The 26017-nt window shown below is 42.2% G+C and overlaps 1 protein-coding gene across 2 annotated transcripts in view; it reads left to right on the forward strand.

Moving 5' to 3' along the window:
• Positions 1-4180: 4180 nt before the first annotated feature.
• Positions 4181-26017, forward strand: part of EPRS1 (glutamyl-prolyl-tRNA synthetase 1) — a 60651-nt gene continuing 38814 nt past the window's right edge. For both annotated transcript variants that reach the window (XM_077813751.1, XM_077813752.1), the window contains exons 1-9: positions 4181-4309; positions 8125-8209; positions 14434-14533; positions 17879-18035; positions 19478-19617; positions 20294-20388; positions 21613-21739; positions 23538-23730; positions 24150-24321. In XM_077813751.1, the coding sequence (XP_077669877.1) occupies positions 4267-4309; positions 8125-8209; positions 14434-14533; positions 17879-18035; positions 19478-19617; positions 20294-20388; positions 21613-21739; positions 23538-23730; positions 24150-24321 (1112 nt within the window). In that variant the 5' untranslated portion in view covers positions 4181-4266. The remainder of the gene's footprint in view (positions 4310-8124; positions 8210-14433; positions 14534-17878; positions 18036-19477; positions 19618-20293; positions 20389-21612; positions 21740-23537; positions 23731-24149; positions 24322-26017) is intronic.

Here is a 26017-nt window from a genome sequence, read left to right on the forward strand (position 1 = left end):
CCACTCTCCTGCTGGTAATAGCTTATCTAAAGTGATGACTCTCCTTACAATGTGTATGATAATCAAGGTGGGCCATTTCCAGCACAAATCCAGGTTTTCTCACCCCCCTTCCCCGCACACATCCCACACACACAAACTCACTCTCCTGCTGGTAATAGCTTATCCAAAGTGACCACTCTCCTTACATTGTGTATGATAATCAAGGTGGGCCATTTCCAGCACAAATCCAGGATTTAATAAGAATGTCTGGGGGGAGGGGTAGGAAAAAAACAAGGGGAAATAGGCTACCTTGCATAATGACTAAGCCACTCCCAGCCTCTATTCAAGCCTAAGTTAATTGTATCCAATTTGCAAATGAATTCCAATTCAGCAGTTTCTCCCTGGAGTCTGGATTTGAAGGTTTTTTGTTGTAAAATAGCGACTTTCATGTCTGTAATCGAGTGACCAGAGAGATTGAAGTGTTCTCCAACTGGTTTATGAATGTTATAATTCTTGACATCTGATTTGTGTCCATTTACTCTTTTACGTAGAGACTGTCCAGTTTGACCAATGTACATGGGGCAGAGGGGCATTGCTGGCACATGATGGCATATATCACATTGGTGAATGTGCAGGTGAATGAGCCTCTGATAGTGTGACTGACGTTATTAGGCCCTGTGATGGTGTCCCCTGAATAGATATGTGGGCACAGTTGGCAACGGGCTTTGTTGCAAGGATAGGTTCCTGGGTTAGTGGTTCTGTTGTGTGGTATGTGGTTGCTGGTGAGTATTTGCTTCAGGTTGGGGGGCTGTCTGTAGGCAAGGACTGGCCTGTCTCCCAAGATTTGTGAGAGTGTTGGGTCATCCTTCAGGATAGGTTGTAGATCCTTAATAATGCATTGGAGGGGTTTTAGTTGGGGGCTGAAGGTGACGGCTAGTGGTGTTCTGTTATTTTCTTTGTTAGACCTGTCCTGTAGTAGGTGACTTCTGGGAACTCTTTGGCTCTATCAATCTGTTTCTTCACTTCCGCAGGTGGGTTTTGTAGTTGTAAGAATGCTTGATAGAGATCTTGTAGGTGTCTGTCTCTGTCTGAGGGCTTGGAGCAAATGCGGTTGTATCGCAGAGCTTGGCTGTAGACGATGGATCGTGTGGTGTGGTCAGGGTGAAAGCTGGAGGCATGTAGGTAGGAATAGCGGTCAGTAGGTTTCCGGTATAGGGTGGTGTTTATGTCACCATCGTTTATTAGCACTGTAGTGTCCAGGAAGTGGATCTCTTGTGTGGACTGGACCAGGCTGAGGTTGATGGTGGGATGGAAATTGTTGAAATCATGGTGGAATTCCTCAAGGGCTTCTTTTCCATGGGTCCAGATGATGAAGATGTCATCAATATAGCGCAAGTAGAGTAGGGGCGTTAGGGGACGAGAGCTGAGGAAGTGTTGTTCTAAATCAGCCATAAAAATGTTGGCATACTGTGGGGCCATGCGGGTACCCATAGCAGTGCCGCTGATCTGAAGGTATACATTGTCCCCAAATGTAAAATAGTTATGGGTAAGGACAAAGTCACAAAGTTCAGCCACCAGGTTAGCCGTGACATTATCGGGGATAGTGTTCTTGACGGCTTGAAGACCATCTTTGTGTGGAATGTTGGTGTAGAGGGCTTCTACATCCATAGTGGCCATGATGGTGTTATCAGGAAGATCACCGATGGATTGTAGTTTCCTCAGGAAGTCAGTGGTGTCTCGAAGGTAGCTGGGAGTGCTGGTAGCGTAGGGCCTGAGGAGGGAGTCTACATAGCCAGACAATCCTGCTGTCAGGGTGCCAATGCCTGAGATGATGGGGCGCCCAGGATTTCCAGGTTTATGGATCTTGGGTAGTAGATAGAATATCCCAGGTCGGAGTTCTAGGGGTGTGTCTGTGCGGATTTGATTTTGTGCTTTTTCAGGGAGTTTCTTGAGCAAATGCTGTAGTTTCTTTTGGTAACTCTCAGTGGGATCAGAGGCTAATGGCTTGTAGAAAGTGGTGTTGGAGAGCTGCTGAGCAGCCTCTTGTTCATATTCCGACCTATTCATGATGACAACAGCACCTCCTTTGTCAGCCTTTTTGACACCATCACAGGGCCTAATAACATCAGCCACACTATCAGAGGCTCGTTCACCTGCACATCCACCAATGTGATATATGCCATCATGTGCCAGCAATGCCCCTCTGCCCCATGTACATTGGTCAAACTGGACAGTCTCTACGTAAAAGAGTAAATGGACACAAATCAGATGTCACGAATTATAACATGCATAAACCAGTCGGAGAACACTTCAATCTCTCTGGTCACGCAATTACAGACATGAAAGTCGCTATTTTACAACAAAAAAACTTCAAATCCAGACTCCAGCGAGAAACTGCTGAATTGGAATTCATTTGCAAACTGGATACAATTAACTTAGGCTTGAATAGAGACTGGGAGTGGCTTAGTCATTATGCAAGGTAGCCTATTTCCCCTTGTTTTTTCCTACCCCTCCCCCCAGACATTCTTGTTAAACCCTGGATTTGTGCTGGAAATGGCCCATCTTGATTATCATACACAATGTAAGGAGAGTGGTCACTTTAGATAAGCTATTACCGGCAGGAGAGTGAGTTTGTGTGTGTGGGAGGCGTGGGATGTGTGTGTGAGAAAACCTGGATTTGTGCTGGAAATGGTCCAACTTATCATACACATTGTAAGGAGAGTGATCACTTTAGATAAGCTATTACCAGCAGGAGAGTGGGGTGGGAGGAGGTATTTTTTCATGCTTTGTGTGTATATAATAAGATCTTCTAAGCTTTCCACAGTATGCATCCGATGAAGTGAGCTGTAGCTCACGAAAGCTTATGCTCAAATAAACTGGTTAGTCTCTCAGGTGCCACAAGTACTCCTTTTCTTTTTCCTAATAACTATGTTGCACAAGATGTGAAATTTTTCACAGTGCCAAGCAATGTAGGTAGGTTAACGTATGTTTTAAGTGTTGCCTAAGGATTAGAGGGGAATGTTAATATAAGTAGGGTTGGTGACACCTGCTCTGGTAGTGGATGCTGTTGCTCCCACACAAGCCTATGTCCAGCACGAGACATCATCTGCATGTGTTCACCCCTCCCTATACCCACCGGCTGGCTAGGGGTCAGTGGGAGGCTCTTTATGGCAGGGTTTTTCAAATGGGGTTGGGATCCCCGAGGGGGTCGCAAGGTTATTATATGGGGGGGTCACAAGCTGTCAGCCTCCATCCCAAATCCCGCTTTGCCTCAAGCATTTATAATGGTGTTAAATATATTAAAAAGTGTTTTAAATGTATTGGGGTGGGGGGGGTGTTGCACTCAGAAGCTTGCTATGTGAAAGGGGTCACCAGTATTAAAGTTTGAGAACCCCTGCTTTATGGGCTTCAGCAGCAGCTGGAACAGGGGCAGTAGCAAGGAAAAATTTACTTTCATTTTTATATTTAAGCCAATGGCAGCAGCTCAGCCTCCCTATGGAGGCAAACTCCTGCCTGGGGACGAATCTCACACTACATTCCATAAAGGCCCAGCTCCTGGAGTCCCGTGTTGGCGACGCTCTCTCCTCCCACTGATTACACTGGACTGTGCTTGCCCAGAAAGTCTAAAAAATGAGCCCCCACCCGCCTAAAGGCTCCAGCCTTCTCCTTTCCCCGCCCCGGTCAGCTCCAGGCCAGGTCACAGCTGTGGTGAGAGGCCGAGATGCCTCCCCTGGACAGGGTCCCTGTTGTGCTGCGGCCTAGGCCCTGGCCTGCTCCCTGGCAACGTACATTGCCATAGCAACGGCTCTCGGGCCCCGAAAAATCCAGGCGTAGCGATGGCAACCTGACCTCGCTGTATTCTGCCCTGGGCCTAGCTGCCGCCTGGCGCAGAGCGCAGGATTAACTGCAGGGAAGGGGAACCCCGCCCGCCAGCGCTCCTCCGCATAGACACAGACACCGGGACAAAGCTGGGCGAGCAGCGCCGCCCCTGGGGACCTTGGAGGAGCGCAGAACCCCTCCCACCCTGTCAACCAGTTTCCGGGGGGGACTGTATGGAGGGAACACCAACCAGACGTGGGGGGCCGGCTGACTGCCTGTCGCCGGAAGTGACGAAGGGAGGCGGTGCCCAGCCCCGTGGCAGCAGCAGCAGCCGCCGCCCCCCCGCGGGAATAGGGCGGCCCTGGAAGGGGGAGGAGCCGTTTCAGCCTCGCTGAGCTGCCGCGCGTCCTGTGCCTCCCCCTTCCTTTTCTGGCGGCCCAGGGAGCCGGTCGCTGTGGCCGCGCAGCGATGGCGCTGAGTCTGACGGTGAACTCGGAGGTTCCCCCGCTCGGTAAGCGCGGCCCGGCCCGGGACCCCCAGCCCGGCCCGCTGCCCCCGGGGTCCGCGTTGCTGCCAGGTTGCATCATGCGGCGCTGGGCGCCGGCTCCTCCATTCATCCCGGCGGGGGCGGGGAGACAGACAGACGGGCGTGGGGGAGGCGGGCTTGAGCCTTTCGGAGCCAGGCGGTTCCTGGGGCCCGGGGGACTCAGCCCCTCTCCCCCGGCCTGATTCATTCTGCCCGGGCTGAGCCCTTGTGCCCGGCTCCCCCGGCACTTGCGGTGCGTGGCTGCCTCGGGTGGGGCTGACCTGGGGGCCGGGCAGAGAGGGGGAAAAGGGAAGCGCCGCGGGAGGGGGGCTGTTGATGTCTCCTCGGCACACGGGATCCTCCGGCCAAAGCTGCCCGCAGGGTGTCGTGTCCCATTTCCCCCCACCCACCCACCCACCCCTCCTCCCTCCTTCCAGCGGCTCAGGTCTGCCCTATTGGGGGCACGGCGCAGAAGAGGTCTGTGCTCTGTCACTGGGGGCTCAGCACCTTAAGTGGGTCTTGCCTGCCTGCCTGCAGAGAAAGTGACAGAAATACCACCAGCTTTCTGAAACGACACGTCATCTGTATGGCTTGCCGTGGGTAACCTTGTAGTAATAGAAAGCTGGATGTAGTAAACAGCGATCTGAGAAAACAAACCGGGAGCAAGTTATAGATTGAATTATGGTCTTGTTCAAATGTGGTATTGTATTAATAAGGGAGAAGGACAGACACAATGCGTCCTTCTCCAGGATGCGCACACAACCATAATGAGCTAGGGAGATGCTCCCCCACTTTCGCTAATGTGTTTCAACCCTGACTTGCAACAACCTGGCTATTGCAGTGCTGAGCCTCTCTTGAGGTGGCTTCTCTCCAATAGACTGCTGGCTCTGTAGCTGTTTTTAATATTTAATGGAGAAGTTAGTGCATTTAGTGACTGACTTAGAGGTTCTGTTTATAATTGGGTTTCTTAAATTACTTCACATGTTGTAGACCAAATTTTTGAAGTGGCCTCAATCCAGCTTTTGATTGATTTTGCTAGTTTTTTCGTACACAGATGCCTTTTTTGTATACAAATATAATTGTATGTGCAAAAGTAGAGAGCGCTTTTGCAAAATTCATTGCATGTCTAATGACTGTCTGTATACAGTGGTGGTGTAGCTGTGTTGGTCCCAGGATATTAGAGCAACAAGGTGGGTGAGGTAATCTTTTATTGGATCAACTTCTGTTGGTGAGAGAGACAAGCTTTTGAGCTTACACAGAGCTCTTCTTCAGATCTGGTAGATGTACTCAGCAGTATGTTTCCTCTTGTATTTGGCTGTGACACTGAGAAGTTTTCCCAGACCTGAAGAAGAGCCCTGTATAAGCTTGTCTTTCTTGCCAACTGAAGTTGGTCCAGTAAAAGATCTTATCTCATCCACCTTCTATCTCTAGTGGCTGTTCACTTCAGGATCTAGTTGCATGGCACATTCTCTTTGCTCTCTTTCCTGCTCCAGTTACTCATCTAGCCAAGGCTTCTCTTTGTCCCTATACATAGTCTTATTGTGGGTGCAAGAACCTTCTCTGCAACTGCTGCTATCTGGAAACAGCATTTCAGCCTTCTTGTCTTGCCTCTGATCCTTAATTTTTTTTTCTTTATGCTCTTGTAAGTTGCATCGTTCGACTCTAGAAAGCATTTGGGGATGCAGTTTGTATGAGATGATGTAAAATTATCATGCTGTATATTTAAACAAAATTTTGCAGAATAAAATGTAAAGTTTAGGGTCTTTCACTCTACTAACCATTTTCTAATAACATTTGATAAGATAGGCAATGTGGTCTAGTAGCTAGAGTACTTGCACAGGAGAGCTGAGTTCTATTCTTGGCTCTGCCTCAGGCCTGCTGGGTGACCTTGGGCATCACCTCACCTCTCTGCGCTTCAGTTCTGCATATGCAAAATGTGCTGATGAAAAGTGCTCTAAAGCAGTGGTTTTCAACATGTGGTCCATGGAACCCTCAGGGTCCACAGACATGTCTAATATTTCCAAAGGGGTCTGCACTGTCATTTGAAATTTTTTAGGGGTTCCTAAATGTGAAAAGGTTGAAAACCACTGCTGTGAAGAGTTAGGTGGTGGTATTATTATGATGGAAGACATCATACAAAATTGTAATTAGTTGGGGACTTACTTTGTATTTGACAGCTGCTACTGAGTTGTAATTAGAGTATGGACTTCAGATTAAAGGATTCTTAGGCCTGGTCTACACTAGGAAATTAGATCAGTGTAACTATGTCATTCAGAGGTGTGAAAAATCCATGCCCCAGAGCGATGAAGTTAAACTGACCTACCCCCTTGTGTGGACAGCGCTAGGTACCGCCTCTCAGGGAAGTGGATTACCTACATTGAAAGGAGAACCCCTCCCATTGGCATAGATATTGTTATGCTGAAGTGCAACAGCGCCACTGCAGCATTTTAAGATTAGACAAGCCATTCTGGTGTGGACACTGTTGAAACACAGTGAACGTTACAAATATAACATTTTTATTTAAGGAAAAATAATTGTGTTTTTTTTTAAAAATCAAACACTCTTTTTGTCATAACTTTTTCCTAGTTCATATTAATAATGGTTCTTGTGAAGTATGGAAAAGAATGTATTAACTATGAATGTAATTTACGTTAATTACACAGTACAGCACATATGTAGTGCTTTTCATCTTCAAAGCAGTGTGCAAACATTAATTAATTCTTGCCTCTCTCACAAAGATACTTCAAGTAATACTACCCCATTCTTACAGATGGAGAACTGAGGTGAGGGTCATTAAGTGTCAAGCTTAATGCCAGAGAGGGAATCTGACAACTGGGATTAGAGTTTGGAAGTTCCTTGCTCCTAGTGCTCTGTTGAGGCTAATTTATTAATCCTACCCTTTGTAACTTAAAATACAGACAAAGTGGAATGAATAACAAAGAGCTGTAATGGGCTTTACAGTGTAAGGCTCTGATCCTGTAATTGGATCTGCACAGGCTGCCCCTTGTGCATGTGTGGAGGCCTGTTGACTTCACACAAGGGTATCTTGGACAGAGGGCAAGGGCCTCGTCTCCAGATGGTCAGGGCCCACGTACATTGACAGTACATTGTGTGGATGCTTTCTGTATTCCTCCTATGGATAAAAAGATGATTTCAGTCTCTACTTTTAAAAAATGAACCTTGCCCTTTTGTGTCTCTCCTTTCTGTATGCCCCCAACGGTAGTAGCTGAGGTACACAGTAATGACAGACTAAAATGTTGGTGTGGTACAGCCTTACAGTATGAAGGCGTTCGTCCAAGATGGTTTTTCTCCAGAGTGTAGTCTCTTTAGTGGCATTTGAGTACATGACTGTTTTTAAGTGATGTGTTTAGATGCTGATGCTGCTTTGGGCCTCTTACCAAGAGCATGTGGCAGGCCTGTGCTGAAGAGTAGATGACTGCACTACTCATGTCAAACAATTTGAGCGAGTCTCTTCTCTAGCTTGGTGTGGGATTGGATGAATTCTCACAGTATCCTTGGGAAGCAAAATAACGTTAAAACCATCCCATTCTGAGATCGCTGCAGATTACTGTATGCCAGCTTTTATCCCTTCCTCCTAGACCATAAGGACTGCCAGGAAAAAGCTGCCTGTTTATAGACTAAAACATTGATTCCTCCCCTTCACCCCCCCGCGCCTTTCAGTCTGAAGGCACCAGTTCAGACAAATGCTGTGTGTGTATAAAAAAATGTTATTGTAACCTATGAAATATTCTTTACTTAAGAGAAAGATCAGCCATATTTTATCTTTTCTCCTTTTTTAGGAGCTTTGCTAACTGTAGAGCATGTGAAAAATGATGTCAAAATTTTGGTCGAAGAAGGCAAAGAGACCATCCTTCGTGTATCTGAGTAAGTGACTTTGCATTTCTGCCATCAGCATTGGGTCAGCACTTTTTAAAATTGACGTAATGATGACAGTAATCTTTTGCAGGGGGAGAAATTATCATTGCACTGTATATTTTTTGCAAACAGTTGCAATTTTTATGTTTTGTAATAGTTTTCATCTTCTAATGGAAAGACTGCAGGGTGGGAAAAATGTTTAAAGAAAGGTTGAGAGACCTCTGCTGCTTCTGATGTACACATACTTTAAATATTTAGTCTGTACTCTAGCTTCTTGTATGGTGCCCATCACTGTATTATCTAAAGCATTTACCTTCTCTATGTGCTGTGAATTCTCATAGTGGTAGCCATCTTGTGATAAACAAATGTCTGTATAAATGTATATACAGCACAAGTGTGTGCGTATGTGCATGTGATGGTATGTAAAGGATTTTATTGGTATAAGTTTGGGTTGACCACATCACTGATGAGAGGGGAAGCCACAGAGTCATCCCAAAAAAGTGCCAATTAACTCTATAGCATGTCACCCCATATTTTGTTTATGCCACATCTTCTAGAAAGAAGATATTTTAGAAAATGTCTTTTTATTGACGCTGATTTTGCATCCTTCCCCTTCTAAACCATATGCTGTTTTTGTTTTCTTGGAATAACAGGAAAAAAATAATACCAATAAGTTCTAAATATTTTCAGACTGGTTTCCTTTAAATTGTAAAGTTAAGGATTTTAAGACTTAATACCGCGTGACCTGCCAAGGACAGAAACACAGGGCTACATGTCCTGTAGACACAACTCCATTGACTTAAGTTGCGCTGCACCATCTTGTCCGACATCATAGACAATTGTACCTGTAGAAATCTGGGACATGCAGGTCTTCTGTGCGACAAGCATGCTTCTGGTTTTAAAACTTAACACGATATTGGACTCTAAAACTGTCACTAGTCCATTACTTACTATGCCAAGTATAAATTTTCAGTCCCACTTTATCTGATCGTGTTAGTGCAGCTGTGGAAAACTGCTGACAGACTGGAAGTTTGAGCTGCTTCAGTGGAGACTCTAGACCAGAGTGCATCTGAGGTCAAAGTTGCAGCATAAATGCAGGTTATCTGTTAGTTGGAGAAATATCCCACACATAGGCGTGAAATTATGGATGCACTAGAGTGGTACCACAGTTAAGTTTGTATCAGGCTTGTTGCCTTAAAGGATCTTTAAAAAGGGTCTGTTCATCAATACCAACTTCTACTAAGAACAACTGAGACACACAGATGAGTGATAAAGCCTTCAGTTACAGTGATTGCATAGTATTCTATAGGATGGTTTTGTGCTTAAAGAACTGGCCTTGAACCCAGGAGTAGTGGGATCTTTCCGTACCTCTGGCATCCTGTGTCACACTGAACAAGTAATTTAAACCTAAGGCTTTAGAGGTGGCCACTAATTAAGCTTTTCAGTTTGCTGTATTTGTCTTCTAAAAATCAACTGTAAACTAAAATTATAAATAATTACACAATACCCAGTAATTCTCATTTTGACTATTATACCGTAGTGCATCATGAAATTGGGTGGCAATTCTTTTCAGTCGTTTGCTGTGCATTTTGGAAGAGGCTAATTTTTTCAACCATATACGATACTTTTCCCTCTTACTATTTTTTCTCATTCGTACATAATTACAAAATAAATACATTAACTTGACCGTCTGCATGTATATGTCCTTCAGAATTACTCTTACATGCTATTGTGCATAACAATGTTATTGGGGAGGGATAAGGTGTAGTATTCTGTACAACTTTAAAAAACAACCCTTAACTGGATATTTCTTTTGTATGCATAGATGTTCCCCTTAAGCAACCATAACTAGCTATTAACTAACATTTTTGATTTTTGGATAATGTATTTACACACACAATACATCCCATGTGGGAATAATAAACCTGAAATTGCCTGAATTTATTTCTGAACCCATGTAGTAATCTTATTTAATTTTTTACATAAAATCAGAAATAAAGTAACTTATTATTCCTCTGTCCACACCCAGCAAGGCCCTGCATTGCAGCAGGCCTTGCTTCAGTGGTGAAGGATTGGCTAGAGTGTGAAGCAAGGGGCTCTTCCTTTTTCCCCCTCTGCACTCCTGACACAGATCAGGACTCAAACTCTGATTTCTTCTTCCACCCAACCCCAGGAGAGATGGGGTGCTGCACAAATAGATTTTTAATTTGTACAAGCAAACAGGTTATGGTTAGGCTTGGAAGGATTAGATTTTTATCAGTAAGGTTGATTTCACTGTTCACACACACAATGAAAAAATATTTCCATCAGTAATCTAAATGTGCAGATAGGCAAAGTAAGAAAAATGCTGCTGGAGAACTTTAGTTTCATTTAAGGATATTTACTTTGTATATTTAGACGCGATGTTGACAATTTGTGTTTTAATGGGTATAAAGCGTTTGCTTTTAGAATCTGTCTGTCATTAAGTAACTATTGTCTGACCCTATAACTGTGAATATTTAAATTGATACAAATTTTAAAAAATCTTAAAATAAATACCAATATTTGTTAAAATTATGTGAAAATACATTCTGCCAAGTCTTGTTATGGTTGCTATTTCCTATTATTCTTGCTTGAGGAGTCATTTCATCTCTCAAGATTGCATTAACCTTCATCTCTGTCCATCCGTATAGTCATCTTCACAATTTATTTCCTGTAACAGGGGTCTCTCTTAAAATGGTAATTGTAATCTGAGAAGCATCAGCTAAACTGGTCTTTGGGCTAATGCTCTTGGTAAATGCATTCCATTACATTGAGGAGCAGGGACTACTTTATCTCAGCACAACTTGAAATTCAGCTGGGACATCTCAGACTTTTGATTTTTAGGAAATCATTGGTAGTAACAACTTCCTTTCTTCAAGAACAGGGGGCATTTTAAGCTTGCTTTTTCTTAAGAGGAATGTTTTGAAATGCAGTTAAAATCTGATTATAACTAATTTTTCAACCAATAATCTGAACAGTATCATGTAACTTAAGATATAAAATGGTGTTTTGATGGGTAAGGTTACCAGCTGGATTCAGTTTAATAAAATAAATATCTTAATTTCAAACCTTGATGACTTTGCATAATGTTTTAAATCCCAGATTCTTTTCATAGGTAGCAAAATGTAGTCAGTCTAGCATGTGAATTTCTGTTTGGTGATATATTTGTTGTATTCCCGCTGCACAGAATGGTTTTGCAACTTTTTGTACAAATGACGTGTAATTTTTTATAACAGTGCCACAAATCTCCTCCCCGTTCCTTCTCAAGGATTTTTGGCATTGCTGCTGTGTCAGTTCATGACACTTTCCATAGAATTCCTTCTCATTGCTTTTGTTAATAACATCAGCATGGACGTGGTCTTCTGTATGCTATTGATAGGCTGACACTTTCAGAGCTACCTGCCAACCAGTTGGAAAGAACAATCTAAATTCATGGTTTCTTTCTCCAAAGGAAGGGAAATTGAAGAGGTCTGGTTCTAAAAGTATTAATTGTTTTTTAAAACAAAAATTTGTTGTTAATTGAAAATGTTACAGGACATGTCAGGATTCTTTCCCCATATGTGTTCAGAATTCTGTTCACTAGTCTTACTAATCAAAGTAAACTGTTAGTACAGACTGTTGCAAAGCAGTAGAAAACATTTTTACTGCTTTTATTTCAGGCAGACTTGCTGTTGGAGAAAGCATACTGTACGTTCATATGTACTTGGCAATCTCAGTTGAAAAGTTCTGTTTCAGAAACTGACCCCAGTATGACATAGCAACAGGATTTATTGCACATTCATAGATGCTAAATTTGCTTTTGATCATGCACCAATTGAACTTCCATATCCTGCAGTCTAGAAGTTTTGGAGGGGAGGGTTACCAAACCTTGAATTCAGATATTTCATTGTCAGTTTTAATATTATAAATCTTATGAGACTGAACAGTGGAGTAACCTGCTTTAAAGACTGGTTACCATGGATAATAAATTAAGATCATCTCCAGATCAGATATCAGGATTTGAATCTTCAATTCTGATATGTGGGTGATTAACTCCCTATAACAATCTGACCACTGTTATATTTTTCTTATAAATTATTTAAATAATCTGGGTCCAGTCTACAATTAGGCAGGAAGATGTAAAATTGCAGTGCCCTGAAGCAGAAACCAAAATATCAAATCAGCAGTACTTTGCATGTCTTCTATGAACCTCTCTCATAGCAGGATGTATAAAGCTACTTCTCTGACATCCATCTCTGTTTGCAAGTACATATAGAAATATAAAGAAGTCTGAGACACTTAGTGTGCCTCTTTTCCTCTGTTGGTATTTGTCTCTGTGGGTTCAATCATATATTCTTTGGGCACTCAAAACTGTCACTGAAATGAGTGGGAGTTTGGAGTGTGCAAAGAATGAAGGTCAAGCTCACTCAAGCCTGGTCTACACTACAGAGTCAGGTTGACATAAAACTGCTTATGTTGACTTAATTATGTCCGTGTCTACACTACAGCCTTTTTCAAAAATAAAATTGGGCTCCCGCCGACGTAAGTGTCATACTACGTGGACATAATGTGCTTAGGTTGGTGTAGTTAGGGTGATGCAATGTCAGTGTAGACTCTGGGCTGTTGGCTGTCATTCTTGTCAATTTTGTGGCTCCATGCTGGAGCCATGAAATTGATATGAAAGCTAGGCTCACAGCTCAGGCTGTCACCCTGGGGCAGGTGGAGAGCTCCAGCTAGAGCCTGTCTGCCCCTTGGGCTCTGGGCTCCCCGCTCTGAGCTGGGGAAACATCTGGGCAATAATCCAACATATATTTTTTGAAAGTCTTTATCTATACCAAACAGCAGTGTGCACGCAGTAGATAATTAAAGCACGGATAACCAGTAAAATAAAACATTAAAAGTTTTATCATGTATCATTTAATACACGTTTAGAAAAAACGGTAGCTTTGATAATGAAAATGACTAATTTACAAGATTGTGGAAATCAGGATTGTGGACTATAGGAAAAGACTGATAATTGTCATGCTTCTTAGGGGAGAATAATAACTTCCAGAGCTGCTCTGTGAATATTAATGAAAATGTTCTTTACAGTTAAAATCGAAATGCGTTAGTTTTGAAGTAAGAAGCCCTAAAATCCGGACAATGGGCAAGGTCCAATGATTGTGAGTGAAGAAGATAAACCATTGAAACAAATGTGCTTGTAAGATGGCCTCCTTGTACTGAAGTTTTACAATAGTCCCATCAGTAGAAGGAGAGAGGTGTCATTATCTACACTGGGATCTCAAACAAGCTAGGGCCAACTGTGTTTAAAGGCACCCACAAACCTGCTGCATGATCTCGGGCAATTCACATAATTGTTTTATGCCTCTTTGCTATTTAGATTGTAATTGTGGGAATGACTTTCTCAATCCATGTGTCCACAGCGCCTGGTGCTATGGTACCATAATTCATTTAGGATCTCTAGGCACTGTTGAAATAGAAATAAAAAATAAATAAACCCTAGGTTGTACAATTCTACTCCCATTATGGGCCGCATGTAACAAATGTACGAATGGCAAAATATTGAGAGAAGTAAATTCTGTCTGAATTTGATGTAAGCTGATAGGAGAACTGAGTAGAAACAAAAATACAATCATAGGCAGTAAAGTCTGTTCAGCAGGAGTGAATCTTTATAAATGTAGTCACCTAATGGAAGCAAAATGAGTAACAGACAAGCCTGGGCAGGGACCACTGCATTACCTCCAGAGGCTCTTCTTTTGTCTCTCCAGCAGCCCTTTTTAAAGTCCTCTTTGCACAGGTGTCCAAGGAAGGAACTTGGGAAAGCAAAACTTGATTTAACTCCTTAGGTGCAGGAGGCTAGGCAGTACCTCTGCACTCTGATTATTTTGGGGGAGGGGGGACAGCTGGGAAGAATGTTACCTAGTATTTCATTGTGAGTTGAAGTAAATTATTTTTTTCCCCTTTTCTCTCCCCCGCGCCTGCCTCCCTCCCCGCACCCGCAAATGTTTGATCTGTGTTAATGGTTTCCTTAATGGTTTATAATGTGACCAGCTGGAAGGGGAGGATGACACATTCCCCACTGATAGGTGTCTTATTGTTCAGGTAGCTGTATGCCCGCTGCTTCAGCTAGAAATGTGTTGCAGTTCATGTAGACTCTTTAGAACTGTTTATGTGTAATGACACTCAAACTGCTAGTAATAAGTTACTTCATCTTGAATTTTCTGTTTTTATAGCCATGTTGTGTTCACTGATGTGAATTCCATAGTTCGCTATCTGGCTAGAGTTGCCACTTCCGCAGGGCTATATGGTTCTAATCTCCTGGAACACACTGAGGTGAGAAATAACCATTCATACTTGATTTTTTTTCATGTGGTTGCATTTTTGCTCATTTGGGGATTTACCTACATAGCCCTTGAATGATGCAGCATTTTTCTATATGAGAGTCCAACTACCTGGGCTGCTGAAGCTACATTTTTGTGAAACTACCTATGACTACGCACATCCATGGATCCGTGGTAGAATTATTCACAATGGCTCCTAACCATGCTGGTCTCTGACAGGGTGTTCATTTCTTTCTTTCCATCTCTTCAGTTTTGGTACTATCACTTCCTTTGTGTACTATTTGTTTTTCTAACACAGCTGTTGCTTGTGGCCTCCATCAGAGCTGCTGGGTGAATTATGCACAACTGTTTATGGAGATCTCACAAATTCTTACACCAACCAACCACCACATCAGGTTTTTTTGCCTCATACAGCTCTAGGCTAAAAATTGCTTATGATTCCCAGTCTCCATACTGTAGCCATGCAGGCTGCATTCTGGTCTGGGACCCTGGGTGGACATTTGCCAAGTTGGCAGGATGCCCTCCCCTGGAGTCCTAAATTTTCCAAAATTTCTTCCAAATTAAACCTAGAGATGAATCTAAAATTTCCATAACCCAAAGAGATCCTTCTTAGTTATCTTTGTTGACTTATATTAACAAAATGAAGTTATTACAGTTATCAGGACTTGGTATGATGTGGAATTGAGGAGGAATTTTTCCTGGCTTCAGCCCAGAAGAGCCATATGTTGAATTTTAAACTAGGTGCCTCAGATTGATAGTGGTAACAGAATCAGTTTGACTGAGTTAATATAGGGCTATTAGGGGTTTGACCACACCCTCTGTACAATATTCTTTTAAGGCAATGGAGATCAATCTTCAACCCTGGCAACTGCCTACCTTTTCATGTAAGCGAAAAGTGCTGCTTCATTATGTTGCTTATGAATTTTTAATTGTTTGTAATTTATTTAACCACAAAAAGCGAACTTCCTAACCCAAATTAGAACCTGAACTTTGAATATGTGCAAGACTTAAGTGTTCAGAAATGCATTTGCAAGGTCAGTAACTTTGGTACAATACATTTAATTCCCAGATACTGGTTTTTGGTTGTTTTTTGTTTCAAAAATAAAATTGGGCTTTGAGAAATATTAAGACAGCTGCGTTTGTGGTGGGAATGTTTTAGAACGTAACTGTCAATGAGAGAGTTGAATTTTATAGTCCTGTGACATCTGTGCCTGCCACGTCATCTTGGCTATTGGAAGAATTCCTACTGCCATGACATATGGAATGGATTTAGAAGGATTTTAAGAGATACTTTGTGACTGAGGTATCAAGTTTGTATGCTAGAACCAGATCCTCAGCTGGTGTAAATGGGCATGGCTCCATTGAAATCAGTGGAGTTGTCTATTTACACCAATTGAGGATCTGGCCTTTACTGCTTGAAATAGATTTTAAAATTGGGACATCTTTATTTCTTTCTCAGAGTAAACTTTTTGTGGGGATGGGAGAGGAGGAGGAGGTTGGGAATACAGTGGAAAAACTGGTGTATTTTTGTTTTTTGTTTTTTTAAAGTGGAAAAACAGACAGGGGAGAGGGTGGTGCAGAATGTCACTAATATACAGCCAGGAAGAATGAATGGAATCAAATGGAACAGGAATACTGTCCCATAATGCTAAGGAATAACTCTAGATTCATGACAGTATATGAAAATTTTGAATTCTCTTTATTAATCTTTTAAGTATTGTGGCTTTTTTTGTAATGTGCAATCTAAAAGTATAGTCAAAAGCATGGAAGTCATTTCATGTTTTAGACCAAAGCAAAATCTCAGACTGCTGGAAATCAGTGGCCAGATACTTCAGATTGGCACAAGTGCAATGGATAGATAGACTACTATGGAGTTACACCAGTCTAAATCCAGTCTGACGGCAAACATTGTGTTTAAGCATATAATACACACAGAGTTCACAGAGAAGTGTATCCATATTGCTAAAATTGTGAATAATCCCTGAACCAGTATTGTGAGTTAGGAGCTTCTACATTTAGTGTTCTATATGGCCATTGGGAAAAACTTCTAACTGTCAGGGTAGTTAAGCACTGGAACAAATTGCCTTGAGAGACTGTAGACTCTTCATCATTGGAGGTTTTTAAGAACAAATAAACACTGGTTAGGAATGGTCTTGTTGTAGTTCCTGGGGTAATTCTGTTCCAAAAAATTAAAAATTCTGTGCGCAATATTTTAAAATTCTGCATATTTTACTTGCCAAGGTAACACAATATAATCACACCAGTTTCAATTATTTTGATAATTTATTTCAAAATACTTGTCAATGAGTATGTCTGTTACAATACAGACAACAAAAAAGATTCAGGAAATGGTTTTTGACAAATAGATTCCTTACTAGGCATATTAATACAGAACTTTGAGTAATAATTCATTTAAACTACAATACAGAAATATTTCTGGCACTCTTCAGAAGCAGTGCAACTGCTTGGGGGAGTAAGGGGTAACGGAGGAGTTGATGGAGAGGGAAGTAATTGCTTGGAAGGAGTGTGGGAGTGAACCCGGAGGGTTGTTGGGTGTGGGTGGAAGAAGTATGGAACAGGTATTTTGTGGGGGCAAGGGAGAAGGGATTGTTAGGGAGTTGAGGAACCTCCCCCATGCAGACCCTGGCTGACCACTAGCCTTTCCCAATCACTCAACCATCCTCCTACACCATCCCCATGTGGCCCTACACCCTCACTCAGCCGCCCATCCCCCCCATCCCCATGTGGCCCTGCACCCCCACTCCTATTCAGCATCTGCTCCAGTCTATTCCCCCCCCACTAGCCGTTCTGAACCCCAGTCGACCCCCCCCAGCAGCCTTGTGTGCCCTGCTCTCTGTTTTTCTCCCTCACCCCCTTCCACCCCCCCATATCCCGTGCCTCCTCACCTGGCCCTGTGAGGGACACAGCCTCTGCTCTCTCCCTGTTGGCTGCTGACTGCTACTGCCGGTGAGCCTGCTGCCTCTCTTCTGGTGCCACAGCACCCCTGCTAGGTGAAAGCTGTAACTGCAGAGCCTTTCTGGCAAATATCTTTTCTGCAACGGAAAAAAAAATCTGCAGGACGCATTAATGCTGTGCATGTACAGTGGCACAGAATTCCCTGAGGAGTATTTTATGCAGTCCTGCCTTTAGTGCAGGAGACTGGACTAGGTGACCTCTTGAGGTCCCTTCTAGTCCTACACTTCTGTGATTGTATGACTTTATATTCAAAGCCATGTGTTTAATACTACTACCACTTTCTCATGCAAGAATTTCTATAACTTTAAAGGTTGTTTTGTATGTTAAATATGATGTTGACATCTTTGCTCCTTAAAATTAGATTGACCATTGGCTGGAATTCAGTGCAACAAAGTTATCTTCCCGTGCCCAGTTTGGTTCAGCAGTCCTTGAGCTTAATCACTGTCTGTCTCTGAGGACCTACTTGGTTGGAAACTCCCTGAGTCTGGCAGATTTGTGTGTCTGGGCTGTACTAAAAGGTATTATACAGTTGTTCTCACAGGTTTGCAATGTGATACAGTGTTAAAATCTGTTTCCTTTTAGTCTCCAGTTTCTGCAGTGATTTTTAGTAAGGAGAATTTTGTAGGAGTAAGAGCAGATAATCATGAGGGTTTGTTTCTTTTGATAACATAACTGATGTTTAAGAAATATAAAATTATGGTGTGATTTATAATTAAGAGTGTCTATCGGTTTTTCATGTTTTGTTTTGTTTCTTAGATATGAAAATATATTCTAGGCTAAAAGTTTGCATCTGACTCTAACCAGGGTGTAAATTATCACTCAACTCTTTTACAGCAGAGGTTCTCAAACTGTGGTCCGCGGACCATCATTCAGCTGGTCCGCGGATAGTTCCCTCTGAGTTGCGTGCCTGGGCGGCTGCACACAACAGAATGAAGGGCCACCCATCTAATTAGCGCAAGCGTGGCTCTGCTAATTAGGGCCTGGACCCTGGAGAAAACGCACATGTAAGATGAGATGGTGGCCTTAGGGAGAATAGGGGTAGGTCAGAGGGGGCAGTGGGGTGAAAAGAGGGGTTGGGAGGAATTTGGGACATGCAGGGCTGTGGCGGCCAGAGAAAGAGGCAACTTTCCCCAGCCCCAAGGCTGTGGCTGCTGGGGAGAGACCCTCCTCCTTCCCAGCCCCAGCTCGGAGGCTGCCGTGGCAGGGGAGAGAGGAAGAGACTCTCCTCCTTCCCAGCCCCAGCTCGGGTGCTGCTGCAGTGAGGGAGAGAGGGCATATCCATCACATTAGAAAGGTAAGACTACTGATATTAAAATAAGTTGTGTGCTTTTATTTGTAGAACAAAAAAACGTTAATTATTAAGGTTTTTTTGTATAGCGCTTTTATCCCAAGTGCTTTACAATAGTTAACTAATGGTACAAACAACATTTGGAAAGATCATTAGGTGGTCCGCCAAGACCCTCAGCAATTTTCAAGTGGTCCATGGAAAAAAAAAGTTTGAGAACCAATGTTGTACAGAAATGTTTAATTAGACTGCATTATTATTAGAGGGAGCAATCTAATTTTGCTCGGTTTGTGTGCTTTCAATGCATACATTCAACATCCAGTTGGAGAATGGATGCTGCTGTGTTTTTGACCATCTAACATTTTTTTAAACTATTGTATGCATGGGGGAGGCATGGCCATATCACCAATGGCTTTCGTTTCTATAATTATCTCTAATATGGAAGTGGGTGGTAAACAGAGAGGTTCCCAGATTGCAGAGTCTTGTAAAGTAAGTGCATTGTTGTTACCCAGTTTATGTATGGTAAAGAAGTATCATTTTTCACAACTGGTTGAGATGTGAAAATGGTGCAGCCTATTTTTAATCCACATTGTCATTTAAAAAGTGAGTTACTAGAAGTCCAGCTATTCTAGTTATAAGGTTACAATTTTAAAACCAAAATTTGTTTCCCAACAGACAGTAGTGCATGGCAAGAACAGTTGCAGCAAAACAAGGCTCCAGTCCATACGAAGCGCTGGTACGTCTTTCTTGAAGCACAGTGTGCCTTTCAATCAGTGGGTACCAAGTGGGCTGCAGCTGCACCAAAGACCAAAGTGGTAAGCTTTGTTCTGATTATATGGTGAAGGTGGCTGTTATGTTTGGGCACTATAGTAAAAGTTTGCATCTTCTTCTGATAGCTCACTTTAGAATTTATGCTAAAGGGAATTAGTTGTACTGTAAACTAAAGGTTTTAACTGTTTTATAAGGATTTTTTATCTTAGTAATTTCATCCCTAAATGTTTATGGATACTGATAAGGTGGGTCAGCTCTGGAAAAGTGACTGTGTAAAAATGGCATCTGTTACTCAGAGGTACTGTATATTTGTATTCAGAGTTCAGTCTGCTTGCTTTACTAAGTGTTTTTACAATTTCTGTTACTACTGCAAAACCATCTATGGTAGAATGAGATCAACAGAGTTGTTAACCAGGTTCCATTTGAAAGCAGTGGGAGTCCACAGATAACTGAGCACAACACTTGGCTTGCAGAAATTTTCTTACTTGTAGTGAGGAACAGAAAACCCATCTGGACTTTCCAATCCTAAGTCAAATTTGCAGATCTCACTTCAGATCAGTTTCTAACTTCGAAACTGAGCGAGCATGATATGAAAGTCATCTGAGCAAGGGACCCCATGTTGCCATTTTTCAGTCTCCTTTCAGAGAAGAAACCTTCTCTAAGTGTTTGTATTGTACAGCTTGTGTAAGATATTTAATGATGTCATTGTTAATTTCTAAGGCAACAGAAAAGAAACAAGATGTTGGGAAATTTGTGGAACTCCCAGGTGCAGAGATGGGGAAGGTCATTGTTCGGTTTCCCCCTGAGGCCAGCGGGTAAGATGACCTGTTTTAAGAATGGTTTGTGTTTTTTACCCACATTCCTTTCAAAAACTCTTAATACAGGAGGGGGATTGTGTTTGATCTTGGAAATAGTTACCAGATTAGTGTGTTTTAACAGTTGAATTCAAGAGCCTCTCCTGGCCTGATGATGATCATGTGTATAGTTGGTTTAGTCAAAGATGAACAGTGTCTTAGGGGTGATTTCCATAACAAAAGAGAATTTTCAAAGTCACTTAGATGTTTTCTAAAATGTTTTCATTAGCAAAGGTTGACACTTACCAAGCTGTCCTTTACTTAGAACCTGACCGCAGAAATAACAGTAAAAAGAGCGCTAAAAGTACCATCACCAGTTCCATAAAATGTTGTTTTCCAGTTACTTTCAATGTCCTGTTTCCTCTTAAAAGGATTTGATAAAGTTTAAAATTGCTGTTTAATGCATTTTTTCTGTAGGCTGGTTAGCCAACATCTTATGACTTGTGTCAGACTTTGCAATACTGTTTCTCATTCTGTTAATCAGATATAAATCATGCTATTTAAGTACTACTGCTATATTTTATATGCATGTAATTTTACAAATGGTATGGATGAGAGAACCATAAACAAAATAGTTTGGTTTTTGGAATCTATATGGTAATCTGAGGGGGAGAGATCCCCACTACCATGTGTAAACTTCTGGAAAAATGAAATAATTTGTAGAAGTAACAGTTCAGACACTTTTGTGGATTTGGGTTTGTCCAAGTTCTTGGATACCTCTGCTACCGTATGATGGAATTCACTAATGCATCTGAATTCCCCAGTGTTCTGACAGTTACTCAGTGCAAGTGTTTCAGAATGTTGTGAACTCTTTAAAATGCCAATAATTTTAATAAGATTAGTTTATTATTCAAGTTCAATTCAAATTCAGTGTAGACTAATGCTAAAACAGTTTATAATGTCGCAAAAAGTAATTTTAGTCATATCTTCAGGTGTATTATGAAGTCCTAGCTTTGAGATATAAAATCTAACAGATTGTGTTATATACTATATATATATTAAATTGCTTTAATAAGTGTTCAGTATTTCAATAAATATAAAATAGCTTTTGGTGGTTGATTTGTTTTAAGTCTTAACCTATTGTCCATTTCCCCTTTATCCCTGAACAGACTGTATCCTACAAAAGAAATGTAAATGAATCTGCTGCTATGTTAACCTTGTTTTCTGAAATGTCTTTATTTTTAGGTACTTACATATTGGTCATGCAAAAGCTGCTCTGCTAAATCAGCATTACCAGGTTAACTTTAAAGGAAAACTCATCATGAGGTTTGATGACACAAATCCTGAAAAAGAAAAAGAAGACTTTGAAAAGGTACAGTAAGAGAACAGTGGAAGCCATTCATTGGAGAAATCAATTTAAAATTAAAATAATAGGCAGGCTTGCTATTTCAGGGGTGGCTCTGTAGAACAGTAGTGTTTAACTTTGCATGAAAACTCTTCCAAGCCATCCCATATTTGTCTTAAAAACCAAAGAGGTTTTAGTCCAGTAGCCTAATTATTCTATGACTTCCACATTCTTTCTTTCCCCCCCCTAATATTTATAGTCTGTATTAAATCCATGTAAATCTGTTGACAGTCAGTTTATAGACTCTGCTATGTTACTTGACGTAATCACAAATGGCAATCATGGTACTACTTTAAAAGCTTCTGTAATCTTAAATACAGGTCGTTTCGGTGACAATAACTTTTCTATAGCAAAAATCCACACTAGGAAATTTCCTAGGGGTTCAATACAATCGAAGTGGTTTAAACCTTTTTAATAATTTATTCTTGCTGCCACCTTTTCACTATTTGTGGCATCCATGAGGTGAAAGAAAGGGAAGAATCTGTATGATTTCCTGCCGCTTCCAGTCTCAGGATTCTTCATCACACAGGAGTGTTTTGAGGCTTGCACTATTGTCACTTTATTACAGGGGTGGGGAACCTATGGCCTGCGGGCTAGATCTGGCCCACTGCTTCATTTCATCCGGCCCGTGGGAAGTCTCCGTGCTGTGGCCAGAAGCCCCAAGCCTTGGCGTCGTGTCATCTCCTCCTCCCTCCCCCCTGTGGGGCTGGACCTGCGAGTGCTGGCTTGTCCCACTGCAGGGGGAAGCTGGGGTTGCCAGGCCATTAAAAGTCCAGTCGGCTTCACGCAGCTCCCGGAAGCAACTGCCAATGTCCCTCCAGCCCCTAGGAGCAGGGGTGATCAGGGAAGCTCTGCGCACAGCCCCCAGCACCAGCTCTGCAGCACCAATTGGCTGTGATTCCCAGCCAATAGGAGCTGTTGGGGCAGCACCTGTGGGCACAGGCAGCACACACCGTGCAGAGCCCCCTAATCCCTCCTTTCTGGAAGCAGTGTGGAGCCCAGGATAGGCAGGAAGCCTGCCTTAGCTCTGCTGCATTGCCACCTGAGGTGAGCGCCGCCCAGCTGGAGCCCCCACCCCAAATTTCCTCCTGCACCCTAACTCCCTCCCAGACCCTGAACCCGCACCCCAGCCCCCTCCTGCACCCAGACTCCCTCCTGGAGCCCATACCCTGAACCACCTCCTTCACCCTAGCCCTGAGCACACTGTCACACACCAAACCCTTTGGCCCCAGCCCGGAGCCCCCTCCTGCACCCCAAACCCCTCATCCCTAGCCCCACCCCAGAGCCCGCACCCCCACCTCTTGCACCCTTGCCCCAGCCTGGAGCCCCCTTCCACACCCTGAACCCCTCATTTCTGGCCCCACCCAGGAACCTAGGGGCTGGAGCCGTGAGCACTGGCTTGCCCTGCTGCAGGCGGAAGCCCTGAGCCTCCGCGCCCCACCACAGGGCTGTGTGTGGCCTGCGACTGTGGGTCAGTTGCCCTCTGATAGAAGAAGGGTTCCCCATCCCTGCTCTATTAAATGTACAAGAAGAAGAACTTGTTGCCAGTTTTTCTTGTCCCACCCTCCCCTGGAGGAGCTGATCTCATTCTCCTGCCCTATAGCAATCACTACCTATGTATCCCTTTGATAACTTCAGTACCTTCATATGTTCCATTGTGTGTTAATGGTTCGGCAAATGCAGACATTTAAAATTCAAAAGAAGCTTGGCATAGAGTTAGAAAGCTTCTCTGCATGTATGAATATTACAGTATCGCTCTTTGCAGGTTATCCTGGATGACGTTGCCATGCTGCACATCAAACCAGATCAATTTACATATACCTCAGATCACTTTGAAACTATAATGAAATATGCTGAGAAGCTTATCCAAGAAGGGAAGGCGTATGTGGATGATACTCCTGCAGAACAAATGAAAATGGAGCGTGAGCAGAGAATAGAATCTAAACACAGAAATAACTGTAAGATGCTTTATGGCTCTTCTCCTGGCCCTGTTATCTTTGTCAATGGAATATAATCTTGTTTCATTCTATTGTTAATCATCCCACCTATCTTTAGTTTTAATTGTATACTGGGAGTACTTAACAAGCCTGTAGGAACACTGAGGTCCTCAGTGTCATGCCCTTCAATACTAAAAGACTCAAGAAGCTTGTTGTTACACACCAGTTTATTACATCTATGTATGTTCATAATGCATATGTGCTGTATAATCTTACTCTCACCTACAAGCGTGTGAGGAAAGCTGGACTGTCTGATATTGGATTTAAACACATGCAGCAATAACTTTGATGTTTGACAATGTCAGTAACAAAATATGGTGCTGGAGACTAGTCAGAAATACCTTAGGTAACTTAAAGTATTAAATTTTTTTGTTTGGTAGCTGTTGAGAAGAATCTACAAATGTGGGAAGAAATGAAAAAGGGAACAGAATGTGGACAAATGTGTTGTCTACGAGCAAAAATAGACATGAATAGTAACAATGGGTGTATGAGGGACCCAACCCTTTATCGTTGCAAAAACCAACCACACCCACGCACTGCAAGTAACTACAAGTACGTGCACTTTCTATTAATATTGACCTTGATATGCTTTCTTTTCTACTCTTCAGCAGGTTTCCTTTTTTAACTACCTGTTTGCATTTTCTCAACCAGAATGTGTAGCTAATCTCCTTGTAGAAATGACAAAACTTCTTCAGAGGACTTTTAAAACCTGCGCTCTGGCCAGCATTTCATAACAGTACCCACTGATGAAAATTCTATAGCAGGTCCCTATTCTCATGTCTTTGTAAGCTGGGCCATTTAAAAAGAAAAAACAAAAAAAACCTCTCCACATGTGATGAGTACCATTTTTCTTAAGAAATCTTGGCAAACCATTTTGACTGCCTGCATTACAAGCAGCCAAACAATTGGATTTTGTTTTTACTTAATCTCTCAACTTTGAAGGGTAATCTTTAGTGTGAAGTGGTGTCGTTGACCTATTTAGCTGAGTGGCAACTGTGTGTTCATAAAAAGAAAAGGAGTACTTGTGGCACCTTAGAGACTAACCAATTTATTTGAGCATGAGCTTTCGTGAGCTACAGCTCACTTCATCAGATGTATACCGTGGAAACTGCATCAGACTTTATATATACACAGAGAATATGAAACAATACCTCCTCCCACCCCACTGTCCTGCTGGTAATAGCTTATCTAAAGTAATCGTCAGGTTAGGCCATTTCCAGCACAAATCCAGGTTTTCTCACACTCCACCCCCCCACACAAATTCACTCTCCTGCTGGTGATAGCCCATCCAAAGTGACAACTCTTTACACAATGTGCATGATAATGAAGTTAGGCCATTTCCTGCACAAATCCAGGTTCTCTCACTCCCTCACCCCCCTCCAAAAACCACCCCCATACACACACAGACTCACTCTCCTGCTGGTAATAGCTCGTCCAAACTGACCACTCTCCAAGTTTAAATCCAAGTTAAACCAGAACATCTGGGGGGGGGGGTAGGAAAAAACAAGAGGAAATAGGCTACCTTGCATAATGACTTAGCCACTCCCAGTCTCTATTTAAGCCTAAATTAATAGTATCCAATTTGCAAATGAATTCCAATTCAGCAGTTTCTCGCTGGAGTCTGGATTTGAAGTTTTTTTGTTTTAAGATAGCGACCTTCATGTCTGTTCATAGCAATTGTTCTTTTCATTCAGTATAAAGAGTTACTTCATGTGCATTGACCTAAGACTATTTGCAGAACATTATAGTTTATTCCTTACTTGAAACGCCTGTTTCCACCCACTCTTCCCACTGTTATAGCTTCAACAGATGGGAAATGTTGACTTGATATGGATGTTGAACTAAAATGGTGGCTTTGGCTCTTGGTAGAAATGCATTTAAAACAGAGGTATAATGTACTCACTTGTAATTGACAAATCACTGCCTCTGTTGTTGTAATCGCTGGCTGTTGAAGTTTAAACTATGGCCCGAACACGGATATTTTTTTTTAATGATACATATTGGTACAAGGTGTAGGGAAAAATGTAGGTGTCGAAAATTTTTTCTCAGTTTTTGAAGTATTGAGGGATTGAATTATTCGATAGTTTTGCCTTTGCTTATAAAATGTCATTTAATATATTTTAATTTGTTTCTTCTTTTTTATAGAAGAGCTCAGTATCAGATATGCTGTTTTAACTAATTCTTGATGGAGCTTTAGTGACCATTTTAAGGATTTTTGAGTGATTATAAAGTATGGAGTAGTATTTAG

This window comes from Eretmochelys imbricata, chromosome 3, assembly GCF_965152235.1.
Source record: "Eretmochelys imbricata isolate rEreImb1 chromosome 3, rEreImb1.hap1, whole genome shotgun sequence".
NCBI classification, from domain to species: domain Eukaryota; kingdom Metazoa; phylum Chordata; order Testudines; family Cheloniidae; genus Eretmochelys; species Eretmochelys imbricata.